The sequence below is a fragment of the Haemaphysalis longicornis genome, unplaced genomic scaffold (assembly GCF_048455015.1).
Source record: "Haemaphysalis longicornis isolate Haplotype H1 unplaced genomic scaffold, Haemaphysalis longicornis Haplotype H1 scaffold_2, whole genome shotgun sequence".
NCBI lineage: Eukaryota > Metazoa > Arthropoda > Arachnida > Ixodida > Ixodidae > Haemaphysalis > Haemaphysalis longicornis.
The window spans coordinates 219499659-219518635 of record NW_027526295.1 but is presented as its reverse complement, the minus strand read 5'-3'; the positions used below and the strand labels follow the sequence as shown (position 1 = coordinate 219518635).

General features: G+C 47.5%; 1 protein-coding gene across 2 annotated transcripts in view; it reads left to right on the top strand.

Moving 5' to 3' along the window:
* The window catches only part of LOC144169943 (arylsulfatase B-like), a 44391-nt gene that overhangs the window by 789 nt on the left and 24625 nt on the right, over positions 1-18977 (top strand). For both annotated transcript variants that reach the window (XM_077699395.1, XM_077699396.1), the window contains exons 2-7: positions 1165-1273; positions 2732-2891; positions 5181-5293; positions 5815-5925; positions 15100-15225; positions 16788-16914. In XM_077699395.1, coding sequence (XP_077555521.1) covers positions 1165-1273; positions 2732-2891; positions 5181-5293; positions 5815-5925; positions 15100-15225; positions 16788-16914 — 746 coding nt within the window. The remainder of the gene's footprint in view (positions 1-1164; positions 1274-2731; positions 2892-5180; positions 5294-5814; positions 5926-15099; positions 15226-16787; positions 16915-18977) is intronic.

Here is an 18977-nt window from a genome sequence, read left to right as displayed (position 1 = left end):
CGCGCTCACGAGCGCTCCGCACTTTCTTGGTATTTTTTCCCTGCGACACCGAACTTACGGCTTGTACAACGGCTCCGCTGTTAAAAGGACCCCATTTATGCCAGAAGCATGTCGCTGGAACTTAAAATGTCCAGTTACATTTAAAGCTTTTTTAGCAAAAAATGTTTGCAACTGGTGGCGCCGTAGTAAAGACTGTGGTATCGGACAGGACGAACGGGTGATATGGTGCCGTTCATGAGGAGCGGGAGCTATAAAATTGTGATCTGTTTCACTTCACGTCTTTGACACGCTATCGAAAACTGCTCTCACCTCAAGAGAGACGCATATAAAGGGCACCTAACCCATTCTCGAGTTATTTTCTGTAATTGCGTATTAGCTCTCTGTAATCGCGTTTAGCATAAGTATGCACGCCGAAGAACGGCGCTAATTACTGTTCATGTCAGCATGGCGGGATCCTGATGAATGAACCCTGAATAGATACAATTCAACTGTCACTCACGTTAATGCAAGAGCGGCATGCCTGCTTTTCCACCAGGGTCCAGTCGGCAGACGCCACAAAGTCAGACGGGGGCTATAGCTGAGTTATAGGGTCGACTAAATAATTTTATCGACGGCCACAAGTGCATCATGGGCCGTATGCGGGCGCCGAGTTTGCGAATCTTTCCGCAAGCAGTCTTTACTGTAAACGACTAAATTTTTGCGATCTGTAAATCTTCACGTATTTCACGAATCGCCTTCCATTCGCGAAAATGTTACGAAATGTCATCACTTTTAAAGCAAAAATTTCGGCTGACCCTTGTTCCTTCTGGATGTCAATGTGCAACCTGCTTTGAAAGCTCCTGTCGTGATTGTCAGACGTCGTTTAGGGGCACGTCGGGTTGAAAACACAATCACGGATGTAGAAAATCCCACTTGTGCAGCGCAGTCTGGTATCATTCCTGCCAAATCCACTTCGTTTTTTTTTTTTTTTCTAATAGCGCTCTACGGCGGAACTGAAAGGTTAAACAGCTTTGCCGTTAAAAAAGCGCCCCCCCCCCCCCCTTTAATGTCAGATTTTGTCGATTGTGCCAACTGACACCGGGTGACAACGCTGGCAATAAAGGTGGTTACTTAATTTCGCACGATTTGTCTGCGCTGAAGATCTTCTTGTCTTTTATCTCTCAGCATGCTGCCTGCGCTGTTCATTCCGTTCGTTCTGGCCACGGCCACCCCTGGCGCACTGGGGACAACTTCCCGGAAGCCGCACATAATCTTTATATTGGCGGATGACCTGGTAAGTTCATTCCTTTTATCCGGGACATGAAATGCTACAAAACCAACTCCGAATAGTGCTTCCCGTGAACATGCGCATCGACATTCAGACTCAAAGTAATGACTCCTCGTCATCTAGTCAGAACTGAAATATTTTGGTTAACCTACAGAAAGACGAGCACCTATGAGCACCGGAATCGGGACTGAAGAACCAGTTGCGTGGGCTGGAATTTCTCTCGCGGGGGCTGTCCTTCCAGTACTTTTGAATTACATGTATATAGCCACGTGAAAAGCGGAGAGGGCAGCAGGGGCACAGACCTCCGTTCGGCACTTCTCATTCACAAGCGCTTAGGTGAGGCTCGACGCTTTTTTTTTTTTTTTGCTCCACGGGGTCAGCGTCTGACTAAGAGCTGAAAGAGAAGCTAAAATTACGAGGCCACATAAGCACTCTTGATGCAGCGAATGCGAATGCAGAAGGTACCGAACGTGTCGTCTCACTATCATAATCCTCATGATGATCCATTTTTCCTTCTCATCCCACTCTCCCTTTGTCCATTCTTTTTGCAACCAAGCTTGTTCTGTTCGCCTACCTCGCGTGCGCACTGCTCCAGCGTCATCTCTTGGGACCACGCGCGTTTTTTTTTTTCTTTATCTTTTTTTTTTGTCATGTTGCAAAATAACGGCTCCAGCAGACCTCCTTAGTTTTTGTGTTTGTTTTGATTTCATCTGTCTTCGACCCTCCCACTATTTTTTTTTTTTTCAATTTCCTATCGTAAAAGTCAATCCCAGCAGTATGCTCTAAATTAAAAAAAAAAACGCTGTTACTCTCGGTTATGTACTTGCATTTTCCCGCAAATGTGCCACGATGTTCCTCGCGCTGAACAAGTGGACATGCATGTATGAGCCATGCGAGCAGCTTTAGTAGCTCGGGACGGTCTTGCCTATTATTTTACTTCGTGTTCAAGCATCTGTGTTTATTCTTTAAGCCGTACGTCCGCCATTTTGTATGTGTGCCAGGAAAACCGGATTTTTTTACCTACACAGTAAACTAATGCTCTCGCATTAATAACTGCTGAACGCCTCCTTGGCGAGTTCGACAACCGAGTTTCTAGCGTAAGATTTTGTGAAATTCGGGCTTAGCATCCCCTTGTATGGCTCCAAACAGATAAAAAATGCAACGTGCCAACCAAAGTCGAACTGTTCTTACAAGAAATCTTAGATATTGGCTTGATCTGCTAGCTTAGATATTGGCTTGCTCTGTAGAGGCTAGAAAGGCCTTCTTACTTGCACTGCAATGACAGTCAACTAACGCTCGTGTATGTGCAAGGTCCTGAGCACTTCGAGCAGAAGTCAGACAGAAGCTTTTTCTTGAGCACGGCGTAAGCAATACCTCTCTGGGTGTGGGTACACCGTGACGCTAAGGTGGAAGGACGGTTAGCGTGGAGGTGAATCAGGTGATCGCGCTGTGTCGTTCACGCAGGGTTGGGGTGACGTAAGCTTCCACGGCTCACCTCAAATCCCGACTTCCAACCTGGACTCCCTGGCCGCTGACGGGATAGTGCTCAACAGTCTATACGCAGCGCCAACGTGTGCACCGTCGAGGGCTGCCCTGATGACTGGACTGCACCCGGTTCGCTATGGTGCGTCTCGCGACATTCATCTCACTTCTTCAAGCCTGTGCCGACCCGACGGAAACGTCAAAATATTACCTTACATTTTCAAATCAAACGCGAATTTTTGTACCTGGAAGTGCGCTCTTTTATCTCGCCTGATTTCAAAATAACTTCTAACGGGTTTGTTTTTATTTACTTTTGTTAAAACCGCTCCAACGTGTATTCCTAACTAAAAGAACACTGGTATGCTCTAGGCTATGTACTTAAATTTTGACTCAATATGCTTGAGGTTTCCTTTGCGCTGAATAAAATGGGCATGCACGAGCCGTAATACCAGTTTATTGTAGCGAACACAAAAGCTTCAAGGCCATGCCACAAACACGCGCCCATCCGCCGCCGATCACGTGGGCTTTGCCGGCCGGTAAGACGTGGAAGGTTCAGCACAAAGACATAAAAACTCCGACCTCCCCTAGCGGGAACCCCTGTGTAGATGAGACGCATAGGGGGTTCACGTTGCAGCTTTGGACAGCGGAGGAACGGCGCTGGAACGATGGAGCGGAGCGGCGCAGGCACCGCGTTTTATAGCGCGCATAACGGTGAGGGGACGCGCCGGCGCCAGTGCGTCTGCCGCGGCTATGACGCAACACAATCCACTTTAATCCAATCCAATCCAAGCCAAGCCATTCGAATCCAATCCAATGCCCCTCGCGAGAGAGTGTTCGCTATCGGAGAGGAGAGGGGGTGAGCGGCGGAGAGGGCAGCTCACGCGGCGAGGAGAATGGGGGAGGGGCGGACGCCGACGCCGACGCCGGATGTAGGGACAAGGCGAGTGAATGAGATGCAGTCGCATCTAAAAGAACATCTTTGCCCCTCCAGATTCGCTGATCATCCACTCTTGTGGGACAGGATGGCTCATCATTTTTTTTTGTGTGTGTGAAAACGAGTCTTTCTTGTGCTCTAGCAGCCCGAAATGTCACTTGAATGAGCTAGAAATGTCACTGGTGAGCTCGCTCACTCGTGGGTTTCTGACCCACAGGCGAATTGGTCGGTAAGTGGTTGGTGAGAAGTGTAAAGGGGGAGGAGGTAAAGTGAGATATATAGAGTAAGGATATTGAGGTAGGAAGAGGGAGAAAGTAATGCGAGCAAACGTGTAGCAGGAAGGGAACGCGGAGGACTCAGAAGGTAACAGTGAAGCGGAGGAGTTGGAGATTAGAGAGCAGAAGCGGGAGAGGACGAGGGAGAGCCGGATAGAAAAGGGAAGAGAGGAGAGAGGGAAGGACAAAAATCTCTGCCGGTTGGTAGTGGCGTTGAGAAGAGGAGGAAAGGGCCGAGTGGGAATCGGCAAGTGTAAAATACGAGGAGGGAAAATTAGGGAAGTGGGAAGGAGCGGGGGTAGTAAGGACGGTGATGAAGAGAATGGGGCTAGAGAGAGGGTATACAGAGAGGAAAATGGACGTGGAAGAGGCGGAAAAGGTAAAGAGGAATGTAAAGAGGAATGAAAATGGGAGAGGAAGCAAAGGGAAAAGGAAAGAAGAGGGTAAAGTCATGAGGGGGAGGCTTGGAGCATTGAGGATCGGAGGGGATGAGGAGATAAGGGAGGGAACGGTAGGAGTGCGAAATGGTTGAGGAAGTGAGGAGGGGCCAGAGAAGGGGGGGATGCGAGGGGGGAAAGATGAAAAACAGTAGAGCGCGAGGGAAGAGGTATTAGGGGTTGGAGTGGGAAAGAAAACGAGGATAGGAAGGAGGGAAGAGAGGATGACTGGGAAGGTGGGATTGAATCAGGGCAGTAAAGGCAGGAGAGGAGGGGAAAAGGGGAGAGTGGAACAGCATGAAGGGTAGGAGAGCAAAAACGAAGGAGAGGCTACGCAGCAGGGGCGGCCGAAACGCTATTGTCTACAACGTCATTTGCAGCAGAGCAAGCAGATGCGGAGTCGATTTTGCAGCTACCACTTTTCGCATTAGCTTTAGAGCATATCAGCTTTTTATTGTAAGTTCTCCTTTAAGCTAACATTCACCCACCCCTGCTATCTCCTGCTCTTGTGTACTTATATAGTGGGCTTGTAAATAGAACACGAGAATTGCAAAACTCCAAAGTCCAAGCAAAGCTTGTAATAAATGCCCATACAGTTTGGCACCGACAATACGGGTGCTTTTTTGTTTTTGTTGTTGTTGCTACTGTTTCTTTTTTTTCTGACAGCCTCTTTGATTTTGCGAATCAAAAAGGAGGTCGTGATGGGTGAATCGTTTCACATGCCAGCACCTTAGCCCGATCGCGCAAACTACTAAACTCTCGTCTGCATAAATGTGTCTATACAGGCTTGCAGGATGGCCTGCTCGATCCAGTTTCCAGGCGTAGCATTCCACTGAACATCACCCTGCTCCCCGAACACCTCGGAAACCTCGGTTACAGAAGTCACATGGTGGGAAAGGTGGGCTATACGCGCTTCGGCTATTACATGTACCCACCTGTTTATGTCCTCATTGTGCTGGTTACGCCACCAAAGAACCTTTTCTGGGTGAACACAATGCCATCTGTCTGAAACACTAATCGTATTTGCTCGTGTTACATTTATTGGTGCGATGGCCGTTTGCTGACACTAGAATGCTCTCCTAACGGTTCAGTGGTATGCGTCGCTTTTTGAAGCTGAAATCAGCGCAAGTCAAGAGTAAGAGCAAGGTTCTGAACTGGCACCCAGCTTTTGTTTCTTGAGGGGGAAAATAAATTCAACCCAGATGACTTAACGACACAGTGAAGGGAATTCTTCGCAGCGCCTAACGTTACCTTCTTTTTTTTTTGTAATCTCTTTAAGTATTGGTTTCCTATTTGACAGGTATTTGAATAAAATTTCAGAAAAAAAAAATAATAATGGTGTAGTTTCTGATTTCTAACTTTTCCCCGATTACTGCACAAGCAAACACGCAGAAGCGTATGCTGCCTTCTTTCCCACAGTGGCATCTCGGATGTTCCAGCTGGAACCACACCCCAACAAGCAGAGGCTTCGAAAGCCACGTGGGCTTTTTTAATCATGGCCAGCGGTACAGCGCCCACACGGTCACTTACGTAAGTGTTCACTTGAAAGGTTATTCATTTTCGTTTCCACGGTCCAGGCGCTTAGATAGTATTCGACATACTTACTGGCTGCCGAACGCTAAGTATTACTTTAGTTCCATCTGGGAAAGGTTGCATTCGACCACTGTAAGAAAGCGGTGTTAGCGTAATTTCAGAATACGCACAACAAAAGGATTATATAGTGCGTACGGACGAGAGCTGTCCTTAAAAAACGCTGACATTGATTTTAACTTGCTAGAATAACAGCGTGCCCGTTCATTTTTCTTTCTGTAAGCTTGTATGCAAACAAAGGTACCTTTATTTTACAGGGAGAGGGTTTGGTGCATTTGTCCACTCATTTCTTTCTTTCTCATCTGGAAACCACTTAGGCGCTACAGTAGTGGAAAGGGTATATTCTGCCCTAGAGGTGAAGTAGGGAATACACGCTGGATCAGGTGAAAACCCCAACAATGTGAAAATAAACCACGTGAGCAATTTGCGTGGATAAGGCACACTGATAATGCACTTGATACCAATAAACTAGCTTGTACTGTTCTGGTCATTTTCTCATTACGCATTTCATCCCTTCTAAGCCCGTATTAGAAATCCTAGGTTTATCCGCAATGCCATATGTTTCAGAGCAAACTTTGCAAGGATCACTACTATTCATTTTAGATATAATATCTATAGAATTGTTCATATGATGCAACAATACGAAAGAGCTACGAAGGACTCGCTAGAAAGGCCTTAGAATTTGGGCCATGTTAGGAGGAACAATGCATAAAGATGGATAACCATTTATTTCGTACCTATAAATAGCCATGCTATAGTGTCAGACAACGAGGTTGGGTATGTAAGCCTCATTGATAGGAGCAGTTCTGCCTTTTGCGCCCCTGTACGCCTGGCTCCACCCGTCCTGAGTACCATCAAAATTATTATCATTATTATCCTGAACGGGACGTACGATAGACAGTTTAGAAAATTTTCGGGAAGGACTGAACTCTACGGATGTGGACACCCTGAATACAGCGCCTGAGGGCTCGCTGTTTGATAGATCTAACATGCGGGTAGACTGTATACCAAGGTCAGTGGCGTTACATTAACGAAGGCGTCTCCGTACCGACACCGAGCTCCGTCGTGTATTGGTAGCGTGGTGGCTGAGCGGCCAAACGACAAAGAGGCGAGAAGAAAATTTAACTCGTTTACGGCACGGCAATATGAACCAGGACGATTACATGACTCGAGCAGGGTAACGCCAGGATCCGAGGCCGCCGACGTACTCCAGGGCGCTAGGGGCGAACGCGTATTTATCACCCAAAGCGGCAACGGTCAGCACGCCTTCAGAAGCCTTCATCCTGTTGCGCTCGACAAGAAAAAGGACCGCCCCGAGGTCGATCGCAGTCGGTCCCTGGCGGTGGATGCCGCTTTCACGCTGGCCGTTCGTTTACGTTGCGCACGACGCAAAACGCGCGCTAGCAAAAATCAAGAAACGAATATGATTGCGTGTCTGGCAGTAAACGTCACCTCTTTTGGGGGATTTTATCGAAAAACGTAATACAATCAGCAGCCATTGCGGAATAACGCGCTCCTTTAGTTAAGTGAACCATTGTCGCCATAGTCATCGCTTGACTCGTGAAATAATTTTGTCTCGACCCTTTGCAGTATCCTTATGGACGTGCGCAGTTGTATGCCCTCATGGGAACGGCCCAGGGTGTTTTGTTGGAGGTGGCGTGGTTGTTATTAAGGAACAAAGGTAACTACATGAAAACGGGATATCGTTCGAGGGCACCCGTGCATGAACATACATTTGCCATAACGTTGTAAAATTTTAGCGTGCGCCCTTTTGATATATGAAACAAGAATTACTCTGCACAGGCGCCGTCATCCGTGCACCACCCATACATTTACGAAGGCGTATTTTACACACGCAAGAAAACCTGTGTTTAGGGAAGTCTGCGCCTTCCTTTCAAAATATGAATACACACTGTATTGGACAGTCTCCGCAGCGCTCGGTGACATTTATGTTTTCTGTGTGTACATTCGTATGTACATTTTTTGCGGATGTGCGAAACTATTTACGCCGAATCTTTCGCTGGCATTCACGAGTTGTGAAAATATGTCTGTGCTGTTGTCTTTTAACAGCGAAGCTCCTTAGCGAATCGTAATTTTTCGTGTCCGAGGTTAAAAATACCAAGAAATTTCCAAGCGCGCGCACGTGAGCGCGGGCCTCGCGGCGACCGCCCGGCAGTTAACAAAACCAAGAAAATGCCTAGCGCTCGTGTGTGCGAGCCACGCGATGACCGTCCGACGCTGGACGGTCCCTGCGCACGTTCGTCAAGCCAAGCATAGGGAGATTGGCAAAGATTGCGGCGACCGCCTGGCCATTAAAAAATCAAGAAACGCTGAGTGCTCTTGTGTGCGTGCCTCGCGGCGACCGCCCATCGTCCCCGGCGCACCTTTGTCAAGCCAAGCATACCCACCTAAGGAGATTGGCCGAGATTGGAAAAAAAAAAATTCCAGCATTTGCCGTAATCGTGGCAACACGTGCTCGGAACGAGAAGGACACGTCATGGGTACGCCCTGTCAAGGTGATGTCCAATGACTATCACTTCCAAAAAAATGAAACCAGCTCACACTTATAGCAGCAACAATGAAGTAAAGGTCGTTGCGGCCGCGAAAACGAAGCAAATCGGCTACACTCGTGGACTGAAAGCTTCGTGGTGGTCGTGAAGGTTGCGTGCAGCTTTGCTACCTTCAAGTTTTACGTGTTAGTGTAAGCTTCCTTCATTTTTCCTTGTCTCATTTTCACACAGCCAATTTTTCAACCAAAGCATCAATCAGCTTCGCCATGAACGTGTCTTGTTCTGCATAACCGCATGCTTAAAATTAGTCAGGTCTGAACCCCGTAGAGAGGTCCTGAAGATTAATAAAAAATTAAAGATCGTGTAACGGGACATTAGGCGTGTACAGTCGGGCAAAACACCAATATTTTCTACAATACGCATGGAACGTACCCTGACTCGCTGGATTTTTTTTTTGTTTGTCCCAAACTGCTATCTTTTATAGTATTTTGAAAAAGGCTAGCCATAATTCTTGGGCAATGTTGAACCAAGATGGGGCTGATAAGTTATCGAATTACTTATGTTTATTACACCTCCCTTAATTTTCTGGCCTGCTCTTTTCACCGTTACGCAACTAATCCGGAGCCGTAGTGGAGGGCTCCGGATTAGTTTTGACCACCTGGGTATCTTTAACGTGCGCCTAAATCCTTCGTGGTTTTGTAGCTGAGAGTTTCTTAGTTACCATGGGCTTTGTAAGCGAGATTTTGATTGGTTACAAACACATCTCGCTGTTCTATGCATCTGTGAGATGAAGTGAAAAAGAACAGAAATAATCAACAGCGCAATCGTAATAGAAAATTTGGGCTCGTTATAAGGACTCTGCTATTAGGTATGCGTTCAATAAGCTTGATTTACAACACTATAAAGCCTCTTGTCACGCACCAATGTAACTGGACGTGAGATGATGAGCGCAGTGGGCGCGCGTTAATAGTTTCATTCATTTAATAGTTCACTTAATACGACGATGAAAGCCTTAAATAACTGATACGACAGCGCAATTCATCAAACCTGCCTTCGGTGTCACCAGAATTTGACTTAACTATGGGTGCTGTTGCGACCGGGCGGGGGCACCCGATCCGAGCTCCGTGGCCTCCGACATACGAGTGGTAGCGTGTATTGCGTGTATGATGCGAGCGGCCAGCCGCTGTTGCAGCCGTGAAGAAGTCCAGAAGCCGTAGGCTAACGTAACTGTTTACTTCATAGCGAGAGGTGAGCCGAAGCCAAAGAACAATGCCCGGGCGGGCGAGGTTACAATACAGGACTCGAGCAGAGCGACAACATCAATTCGCTGCTCTAACAGGAATGAGTTACAACGCTTGGGCAGCTCTATTTATACCCAAAAGCGATAACGGTCAAACGCAACAAGCTGGAACACGCACAACACTCTTTCCAGAGTTCGTAAGCCGTTCATAGCCTCGGGCACGTTGAGTCCGAGAGAGGGGAGAGAGGAGGACTCCGTTGCGATCGACGGGGCCTCTGTGTCCTTGAAGAGCGTGGAGACGAGCCTCGCAGGCAGCCGCCGAAGTTTCGAAATGCGCGAGAGCAAAGCGTGTGACGCGGCTTGTCGCAACTTGTTGCCGACATGGTGGCGCGTGTTTTCAAAGGCGCACGAGTGGCTTCGCTGCACAGCCGAGGAGTGATGCGGGGAAGTACTGCGGCGCTGGCCGATTCGTAACAGTGCACGTAAGAGACGTGCACCCATATACCTATTTCTGTCGTTGTTGTTCACTTGTATCAGATGAATGCTTTTTCCTGTGCCAAACGCTTTAATTTTTCTTCACCATACACGTCTTAATATAAGGTTTAGGGATGTTAGTGAGGCTCACAAACGACGCAGAAGACGTTGTCCAGTCTGGAGTACTCGAAGGTGGCTTTTGTGCCCCGAATTAATATCGTAGCCATCGTTATCATAACAACCTGACTCTCAACTCGAACGGTTATGACATGACTACGGTGCTGAACGCTAGAAATACTCACTAATTAACACAATAAATAGTGTACGTTCCACTTTCCAGTATAACTAGAATTGAAACCGATGAATATGTCCAAGCAGCTCTTTATTGTTTTCCAAACCGTTTAGGCATAAATAAAAAAACCCTGGCCTACTCGGGATGACGTTCCATCAATTGAAGATAAATTCCTCTTGTTCTCTTGAGAGCAGTTTCACTATAGCGCATATCTCGATACGAGGCAGATATGGCTGTGGGAAATGTAAATGACCAGGTCTGAACAAGTATAGTCCTACTGTATTTTTACCGTGTACATGTGTGTGCGTGTGCGCACTTGTGTGTGTCGAATAAGATCGCTTTTAAATTACATGAAAACGAGCACGCTGAGGAAACAGGTTGTGGCGGCGCACCTGGAGAAATGATGGAAACCTACTAGCACTAGTTCCTCTCCGTACTGACTTTTTACTCTCCGTACCAACTTTTTATAAAGGCAGAAAAGCAGTAATGAAAAGTGGGTGTGTCACTCCTAAGCTTCTATGATTTGGCTTGCACCTACAAATATCAGACGAGGTTTGAAACCACGATTGCTTTGTGAATGAAGCGGCTACGACGCAGTGCCCTGTATACGAGCACAGCCTCCGAGCTTGAATTCCGACCACGTTATTGGTATCGTGCACAGTTGCTAACGTTTTGCTCTATAAACCTCCATGCTTAGAAGTCTGATATAAAACCAGCAGGCTCTTATACGCACAGTAGGTTATTTGGAACTCAACCTACATTTTCTGCGCCCCATAGTGCATGTCGGCATACTCTTATGCCATGACAATGTAAGGTGATGTGATACAATACCTTCGAGTGTTTGACAAGTTTCTTCCAAAGCCGACAAACTCGAAGGCCTTGAATTTGTTTTCGTCTTGCATTTTCGCGGTTATCGGTTGTAAGGAGCTGGATGTTCCTTTTGTTCGAAAGTTTGCGGGATACAGAAGCTGACGCCTAGCCCCGACTCTTCGCTCTCTGTACAGGACCGGCTTCGCAAGGAATGGTGCGACGCCGGCAATGTTTCTTCCGGAGCGGTATCAAAAACTGTATCTTAAATCACGCCTTGAGCTAGTGTATGCGATTTTAAGTATTTGCTTGTGACTATTAACAGATGTATAGAGCGAAAAAGACGAAGGACAAAGAATGCACGAGGACGAAGCGGGTAGGTTGTCTGTTATCATGTACGCTGTTGTCATAAATGTGTGCTTCTTTCAATAAACCAGTAGTTGCAAGTAGCGCTTCGTCCTCGTGCATTCTTTGTCCTTCGTCTTTTTTGCGCTATACATCTGTTAATAATGATCGACCAACTAGCCCAACAACGTACTTTACTAGACTTTATTGCTTGTGACAAAAATTGGCCGCGTATCTGCTCCTTTCGTTGCAAATGCCGACAAAAAACGATAGTCTTTATCGATTTTTGCCAAGTAAATGCCTCCCTTCGCTTTTCCGCTCACCTTTCATGTGGTTCCTCTTGCGTCGCGCTCCTCCCAAGGTAAAGACGCAAAGGTTTGCTTAAATCATTTTAAATTTACCGCGTTCCACTGCTCCAGGCCGGGTGTCTCGATGCCAACGCTGCTGTACGGCGAAGACACGCGTGAATCGAGGCACCCTACTTCAACGTTTATAGAACCGCGTTTCCCTACTCCACGTGCGTTGCAAGAAGAACGTGGAACCTATCTAGTGGAACCTTTTGTAACTGTTGCCGGTTGATTTCTTAAAATGGTGTCGGGCGACAGCAGGCGACGGCGGAGTGGTTTTAAATGCAGAGCATTTCTTTAACTCACATGTAGCGTCCGCCATGCGTCCGCAACAGCTCAGCGCGCAGGCGCGCCCTCTTCCCCACTCCTCCTCTCCCACATCACGCTACCCTCCTCGCTCTCAACAACAGGTCCGCACCCCTCCCCCTACACTATATAAAAAATAATACTTACCGGCGCCTGGTTTCGATCCCACGACCCTGCGGGCGGAACGCAATGTACATGGTGCTCTACCCACTGCGCCACAAAGCCGACACAGAATGGAAGGCTACGAACGCGCCTTATATCCTTGACTCATTCAAACTACGTCAAGAAGCTGCTGATACAACGCATTCACTACCTGTGGGCGGAACACGAGGTACATGGCGCTCTTCCCACTGCGCCACAAAACCGACACAGAATGAAATGCTACGAACGCGCCTTATATCCTTGACTCATTCAAACTACGTCAAGAAGCTGCTGATACAACGCATTCACTACCACCAACTCCCCAAACACTAAACGTTAACGCAATACACCCACCCCTTATGCGACGCATTTACTCGAGTCCCCCTCGCGGGGAGATGGGCCCTTTTTTTTCTGCAGTTGATGAAGCATTTAATTTCGCAAAAATCAACCATGTATGATTTTTTTATAAAAGAACACTGCAAATGTCACTTCTGTATTAATTTGATGTCATATATTTGCGTAATGGCTTAGTCTTCTTCAACAATGTTGACAAGTATGAACATTACACCGGACTTAGACGGGTAGATTTATCTGTGACTATATAAGACTATTACGCAGGCATTGTTTATACTTTGGCCGGGTGGCTGAATCCAGTCACAGACAGACAGACAGACAGACCCAAATTTCTGGGTTTAAGTAGCCCAAAAAGGCTATTGTCTTTAAAAAGTTTATGCACACGTAAAATTTGGTTCGGACAAGCATCAAACATAAACCGAGCGCAAAGAAGCTGCGGGGAGAGCGAGCCCGAGTGAAGCAGACGACAAATACGGGAATCCCTACGTACGTCATGAAGATGCGCTTCGCAGCACCGCCCGTGGCCGCGCTCACAACCAATAGGCCGATCTCGCGGCGAATACTGGGGCTCCTCGATTTACAGCCTCGGACTCACGGCGGACTACCCAAGAAGCAGTCAGACATTCGATTTTCCCATGTTTCCTGTGGCTTGGGGGATCCTCGGACTACCCGCGGACTATCCGCGGTGAGCCCGAGACCAAATTGAAAGGCTCCGCTGTTGCCGGAGAGAGGTAGGGGAAGGAGGAGGAGACTCTAGCAGCGCAGGTGGCGATAAGTCAGCAGCCGTCGTGGCAACGGCTGTTCGGAGGGTTATGGCCAAGCGGCATTTTCGGAGCCTCATGATCGCCGTAAGAGGCCCGCCCCACCCAGCATTGTTGCTATGTGGGAAAGCATCTCGGCGCCTTATCATGCTGTCGCCAACGAAGCTCAGGCATCGTGTCAACACGCCCACACGCAGTCGATTCGTAACAATGGTCTAAGAAATTCATGGGAAAGTTAAATCTTCAGCTGAGTAATGAAAAGGCAAGTAGTCAGATTTATGCATTTAGGAGAGTATTTTGGTTTCCATTGCGCTCACAAGTCTGTTTGCTTTGCACTGGTGACTAAATGTGTAGACGTATTCAAGCATAAACTTTCCTAGTGAATTTTGATGTCATCAGCATAAAGCAAAAGAGAAGATTGTCTTATGGCCGCAACATCATTGAGAAGTGAAGAAAACAGGAAAGAACTGAGAACAGACCCATGCGGCACGCCACAATTTAGGGACACGATCGATAGGTCTGCTGGCCGTTAACATTGAAGTAGCAGGCCAACTTACACAATGAGCTTTTTAAGAGGCCAAGAAAAAAAGGCCCATCTTCAAGAGAGACACTTTAGCAATTTTCAACCGATGACTGATGATTTCAAAAGCTTTCTTCATATCAAATCTCGAGGCAGTATCGGGCTGTCTCCGACAATAAATCGCCTCAAACGCTCGTTCTTTCATGAAAGAAATGGGATTTGTAGTTGCAGAATCGCCCGACAAAAAGTCATGCTGTTCGGAATAATAATGATAATAATAATAATTGCAACAGGGAAGAATCGTGATGGGGGGTTGTGATTCATGCTTCGGAATCAGTGGGACATGTATTCTATGCCCAGAAATTTCAATATCGTGAAGAAGTTTTGTTTTTTATGTGTGTGGGAAAGGTGTTCCCACATGCACGCACGTATTGAAGATGGGTTCGGTTCTGAAAAGGTGTTCCAGGCCTTGAAAGGGTTGCCTCAATGAGGCATCAACGTTTCCAGGCGTACACGGACTTCAACAAATGAACACGACACTACAAAAGAGAACACACAAATGTAAAGACTTCAGCCCATGGGCATCGCATAAGTGAGTCGTTTAAAAACATTTGCGAAGGGTTGTACCAGAGTCCCTCAAAGGCATTGAAGGACTGTGGTTACACCAAGATATTAGTCGCAGCGTTCGTGGCCACTCAAAAATGTGGGAATTTAGGTGTCCAGGTTCATCTTTTCCTCGTGTTTCACGTAGCAATGACTGCACCTTCAATAGAGAGTTACAGCAGAGCGGAGAACCGGTCCCGGTACTACACCTCTTCTAGTACACGGTACCGGTACGGTACCCGGTACACCTGCGCATGCGCACAACCAGTTTTGAAGCCTCTGCACACGCGCAGTGGCGCCGATTGCTTACCGGGTACCATACCGGGACCAGTTGTCCGCTCTGCTATAACTCTCTAATGTGAAAGGAACTATCGCTCACAAAGCTGATATTGGCTTTTCCGTTGTCTCCTGCAGAAAGGTCGATGCGGTTACGACTTCTGGTTCAACAAGGAGGTTATGGACAGTGCATCCGGCGTCTACTCGATGGACATCTTTCTGTCAAGAGCCACGACCGTCATTGCAGATCACGACGTATCAGAGGTTCGTGAGCGAGAGGTGAACACGTGAGAGGCAGCCACCATTAAAAAGACGGCACCATGAAACAACAGTACAATGGAATCTCGTTAATTCGAACTTCAATAACTCGAATTTATGGATAATTCGAAGCGTATGATTTGGTCCGGCCAAATCTCTATAGAAGCCACGGATAATCTGAACTACACGCCACCGCACCGGCGTCTTGGCGCCTGATACAGGGCCAGAGAAACGAACTCTGGGACTACACACCTAAATCCCACATGGCGGGCGTTACGGAAGACAGATTTTTGCGAACTCTGTCGATGAGGACGGGAGTACAGTGGTGTGTGTGGTGCACATACAGATGATGATGATAAATTCTTTTATTAGGAAGGGGAGGACCGAAGGTCGCTGGAAGGGAAAAAGGGGGAATAGGGAGGGAGGTAGACGCCCACTAAATCACGCTCGCCAGGCCACTGGCAACGCCAAACTGGGCTAAGGTCACCAGGTGTTGAGGATTAGATGAGGGCATCATTTCACACGTCAGAAACGCATGCAGAACACGTCGCTAACAATGACGGAAAGGAGGACGAGGACGAGGCATAGTGCGGCAGTCCACGTAGAGGCCCCGGCTGTATCAACTACCGCCCGTATTTTCTTCGGCTTTCACAAAGGCGAAGATGAGTATTTCCGCTACAGTTATTTGATAGGCCAAGAAGTGCTGGCTCTCGCCTTTAAGGCCAAAAGGCAGGCCGGAATCACAAAGTTTTTCAATTAAGCATCAACGGGTTAACATACCCGACCGGTTCCCAGTTGCAGTTTACTATTGTTGCTCTAAGCTTTCGTTAGTTTGAACTTTCATTAATTCGAACTGAGGCGGCGTCCCCTTGCAGTTCAAATTAACGGGCTTTTACTGTACTGCATTTGAACGGTCCGGATCAAATTTTTTCCATGTGCCCGGTACAGTTTGCGTGGGGAAAAAAAGAAACCTTTAATTAGAACAAAGGAGTAGAATTTCCTCACGTTACCACGCAGTGAAGCAATAAACGGGCTGGCACTTTCGCGGAAACCTTGTATACATTATCCTGCTTTTAGCAGGTAAGATCGTGCGGCAATATTGAATTGAAGCACCAGACTGGCTTCTACCCGCTCCCTTGTATGTGGCGAGGGCATCATCTGCTCCGAGTTTCTTAATTAGTTCACAGTGAAGTCGTGAACGCTACATATTTACTGTCTGCTGTCAATACATAATCATCTACGCAAGGAGTATGCAGAAAACGGCTGACTGCCGTCTTACTGGAACTATCCGTAAACAAATTATATGACAATTAACCGCTAAGACAACTCTAACGTTAAACACCACAGCTTCTCCGGTCATCCTTCTTCTCAAAGTGGAAGGACACTGTTTCTTTTCTGGATTTTCTGCTCAGACAAATAACGTTTATTGTTCTCGAGAGACCTTAAGCACCTAACGCTCTAACACGACTTGTTAGCGCGACTTGTTGGAAACGTATTCGTTTGTACATCTCTTTTTCTTTTTCCGAGTAGGAATGATATTATAGCCCAATTGTGTTTCATTTGTGCAGCCGCTCTTCCTGTTTCTCAGCATGCAAGCACCCCACATCGGAACCGGAGACCACATGTTCGAAGCACCCGAAGAAAATGTGGCCAAGTTTGATTACATCGGTTTTCACAAACGAGCTATGTACGCAAGTAAGTGCACGGGGTGTGAACCGAACTGAAACCAGTAGTATCTCAAATCATTTGGGCGCAAGAAACACGCTAGCAATGAGTTTGGTTTGCAAGTGAAAGCAAGCGGCGAATAAAGCCAGACGCTCGTGTATATTGAGGTAATGTAGACAAAAAAGAACTTCATTAGGCGCACATCCCCCTTGAAAAATAGAAAAAAAAACTGGAAATACAAAAATAAAGCAGTTCCTTCAACGTGAAAGCTGTCAAGTGCGTGACAATGATTCGCCAAAGGGGCTGTGGCGCCCTCTTTTGACTAGTTTCAGTGTCAGCCTGGGGTTGATACCGAAAGTTGTCAAGAGAAGGTGACGCATCCCCTGAAAAAGCTTATAAAAAGGCACTGGATTGAGTTTTTATTAATTTAGGGTAATTACTGCCTTAATTCATGATTTTTTTAACATTATATTACTATGTACTTATTTGCGGCCTAGCAACGGCAGCCTCCATGGCAACGGCGCAGAGCAAAGATCACCCCCAACACTTTGCATATGAGAAACGTGTGCCTGTGTGGCGCAATGGAAGTTAACATCGGCTTCGTAACGCGATTTACCCAGGCTTGATCCCGACCGGGGAAGCGGTGGCCTTTTAGGGGCGAAGCTCCTTAGGGGCTCGGGCTGTCGGTGCCTCATGTCGTCGTAGTGTCATGTGGTCACGGTACTAAACACCGGGACACTCGTTTTCCAACGCCTCGCGTAGAACGTTTCATCTTGGTTGGAAAAACACGCGCGCTAAAAGAACACACCGGGACTCTCGTTTTCCAACGCCTTACGTTTGTGCTTCAAAAACAGGAGACTTGCAGCAAAACTGTATACCTCTACCCCCCCCCCCCCCCCAACGGTTTCATCTCCGTGGACAAAAACGCCAAGGCGCCCTCCCCAGGTTTCATGTTAGTGGAGATGGCCCGGGATTTTTTGAAGCCTCTGTTTGGGTGGGTGACATCGTGACTGCGGTGGCTAGACACCGGCACCCCGGGCGAGCTATGACGACAAGCCGGGCTCATAAAGTGCTGCGCACTTTACAAAACGCAGAGACTCCCAAGTCGACATTCTCAGATATTGTACACGCATTCTTTCCAGGGGCTCATGCTCACGTACACCTGTGTACGCGAGGACACGGAGGTGCTAAACAATAGTACATTTTATTACAGGGCCTTTCATTAAACCAACGAACTTAAGATACTCTCGCTAGGGACTCGGCGCTGTGGCTCAGTGGCTATGGCGTTGTGCTGCTGAGCCCAAGGACGCGGGTTCGATTCTCGGCCGAGGCGGCTGCTCATCAGACGGAGGCGAAAAGCAAAAACGCCCGTGTGTTCGAGATTTCGGCGCACGTTAACGATCCACAGGTGGTGAAAATTAATCTGCAGCCCTCCACTACGGCGCGCCTCATCGCCTGCGTTGCGTCGGCGCGTTAAACCTCATAGGGACTTTTATTAATCGAAGTGTCGGTAGATTAGAGTGTCATTAACAGAAATATATTACCTGCAGCAGCAGCAGCTTATTCAGAAAATTCCAAAAGTGGGAATACAGGTGTTCCCCCCCTCCCCCTCTATGCATTTTCCCGCACTACATTTGTGACTTCACAAACCAGGAGTGGTGGAACAAGATTGGTGGAGCTCACCCAAGCATTTCTCTGAAACAAGCACTTAAGAGACGTGTAACAAATGTGGGCAGAAAATTTTGCTGGTCATGCGCTTTGAAAGAAAAAGGAGCAAGGAGCTTTCACTAAGTCGCACAAGGCTTGAACCATTGCGAAGCTGGAGCATTTCTTTCTGTGTGAGCACTGAAGGGCACACCACGACGCATTGCATTAGGTTTGAAATTGTTTATTTACATGTTCCGTCGTCGCTTTTCACGGTGGTAGTAGTAGCCACCGTCATATCCACCTATATCGTCGTTTTCTTAATGCATGACTGGCCGGCCCGGATCGTTTTCTCCGCAGGCTTTCACATTTCTCCCGAAGTGGAACGCATCAGCACGCGCTAGAACCGGCAGCAACCGGCTTCGCAAACTGGGCGTCTGTACACTCTA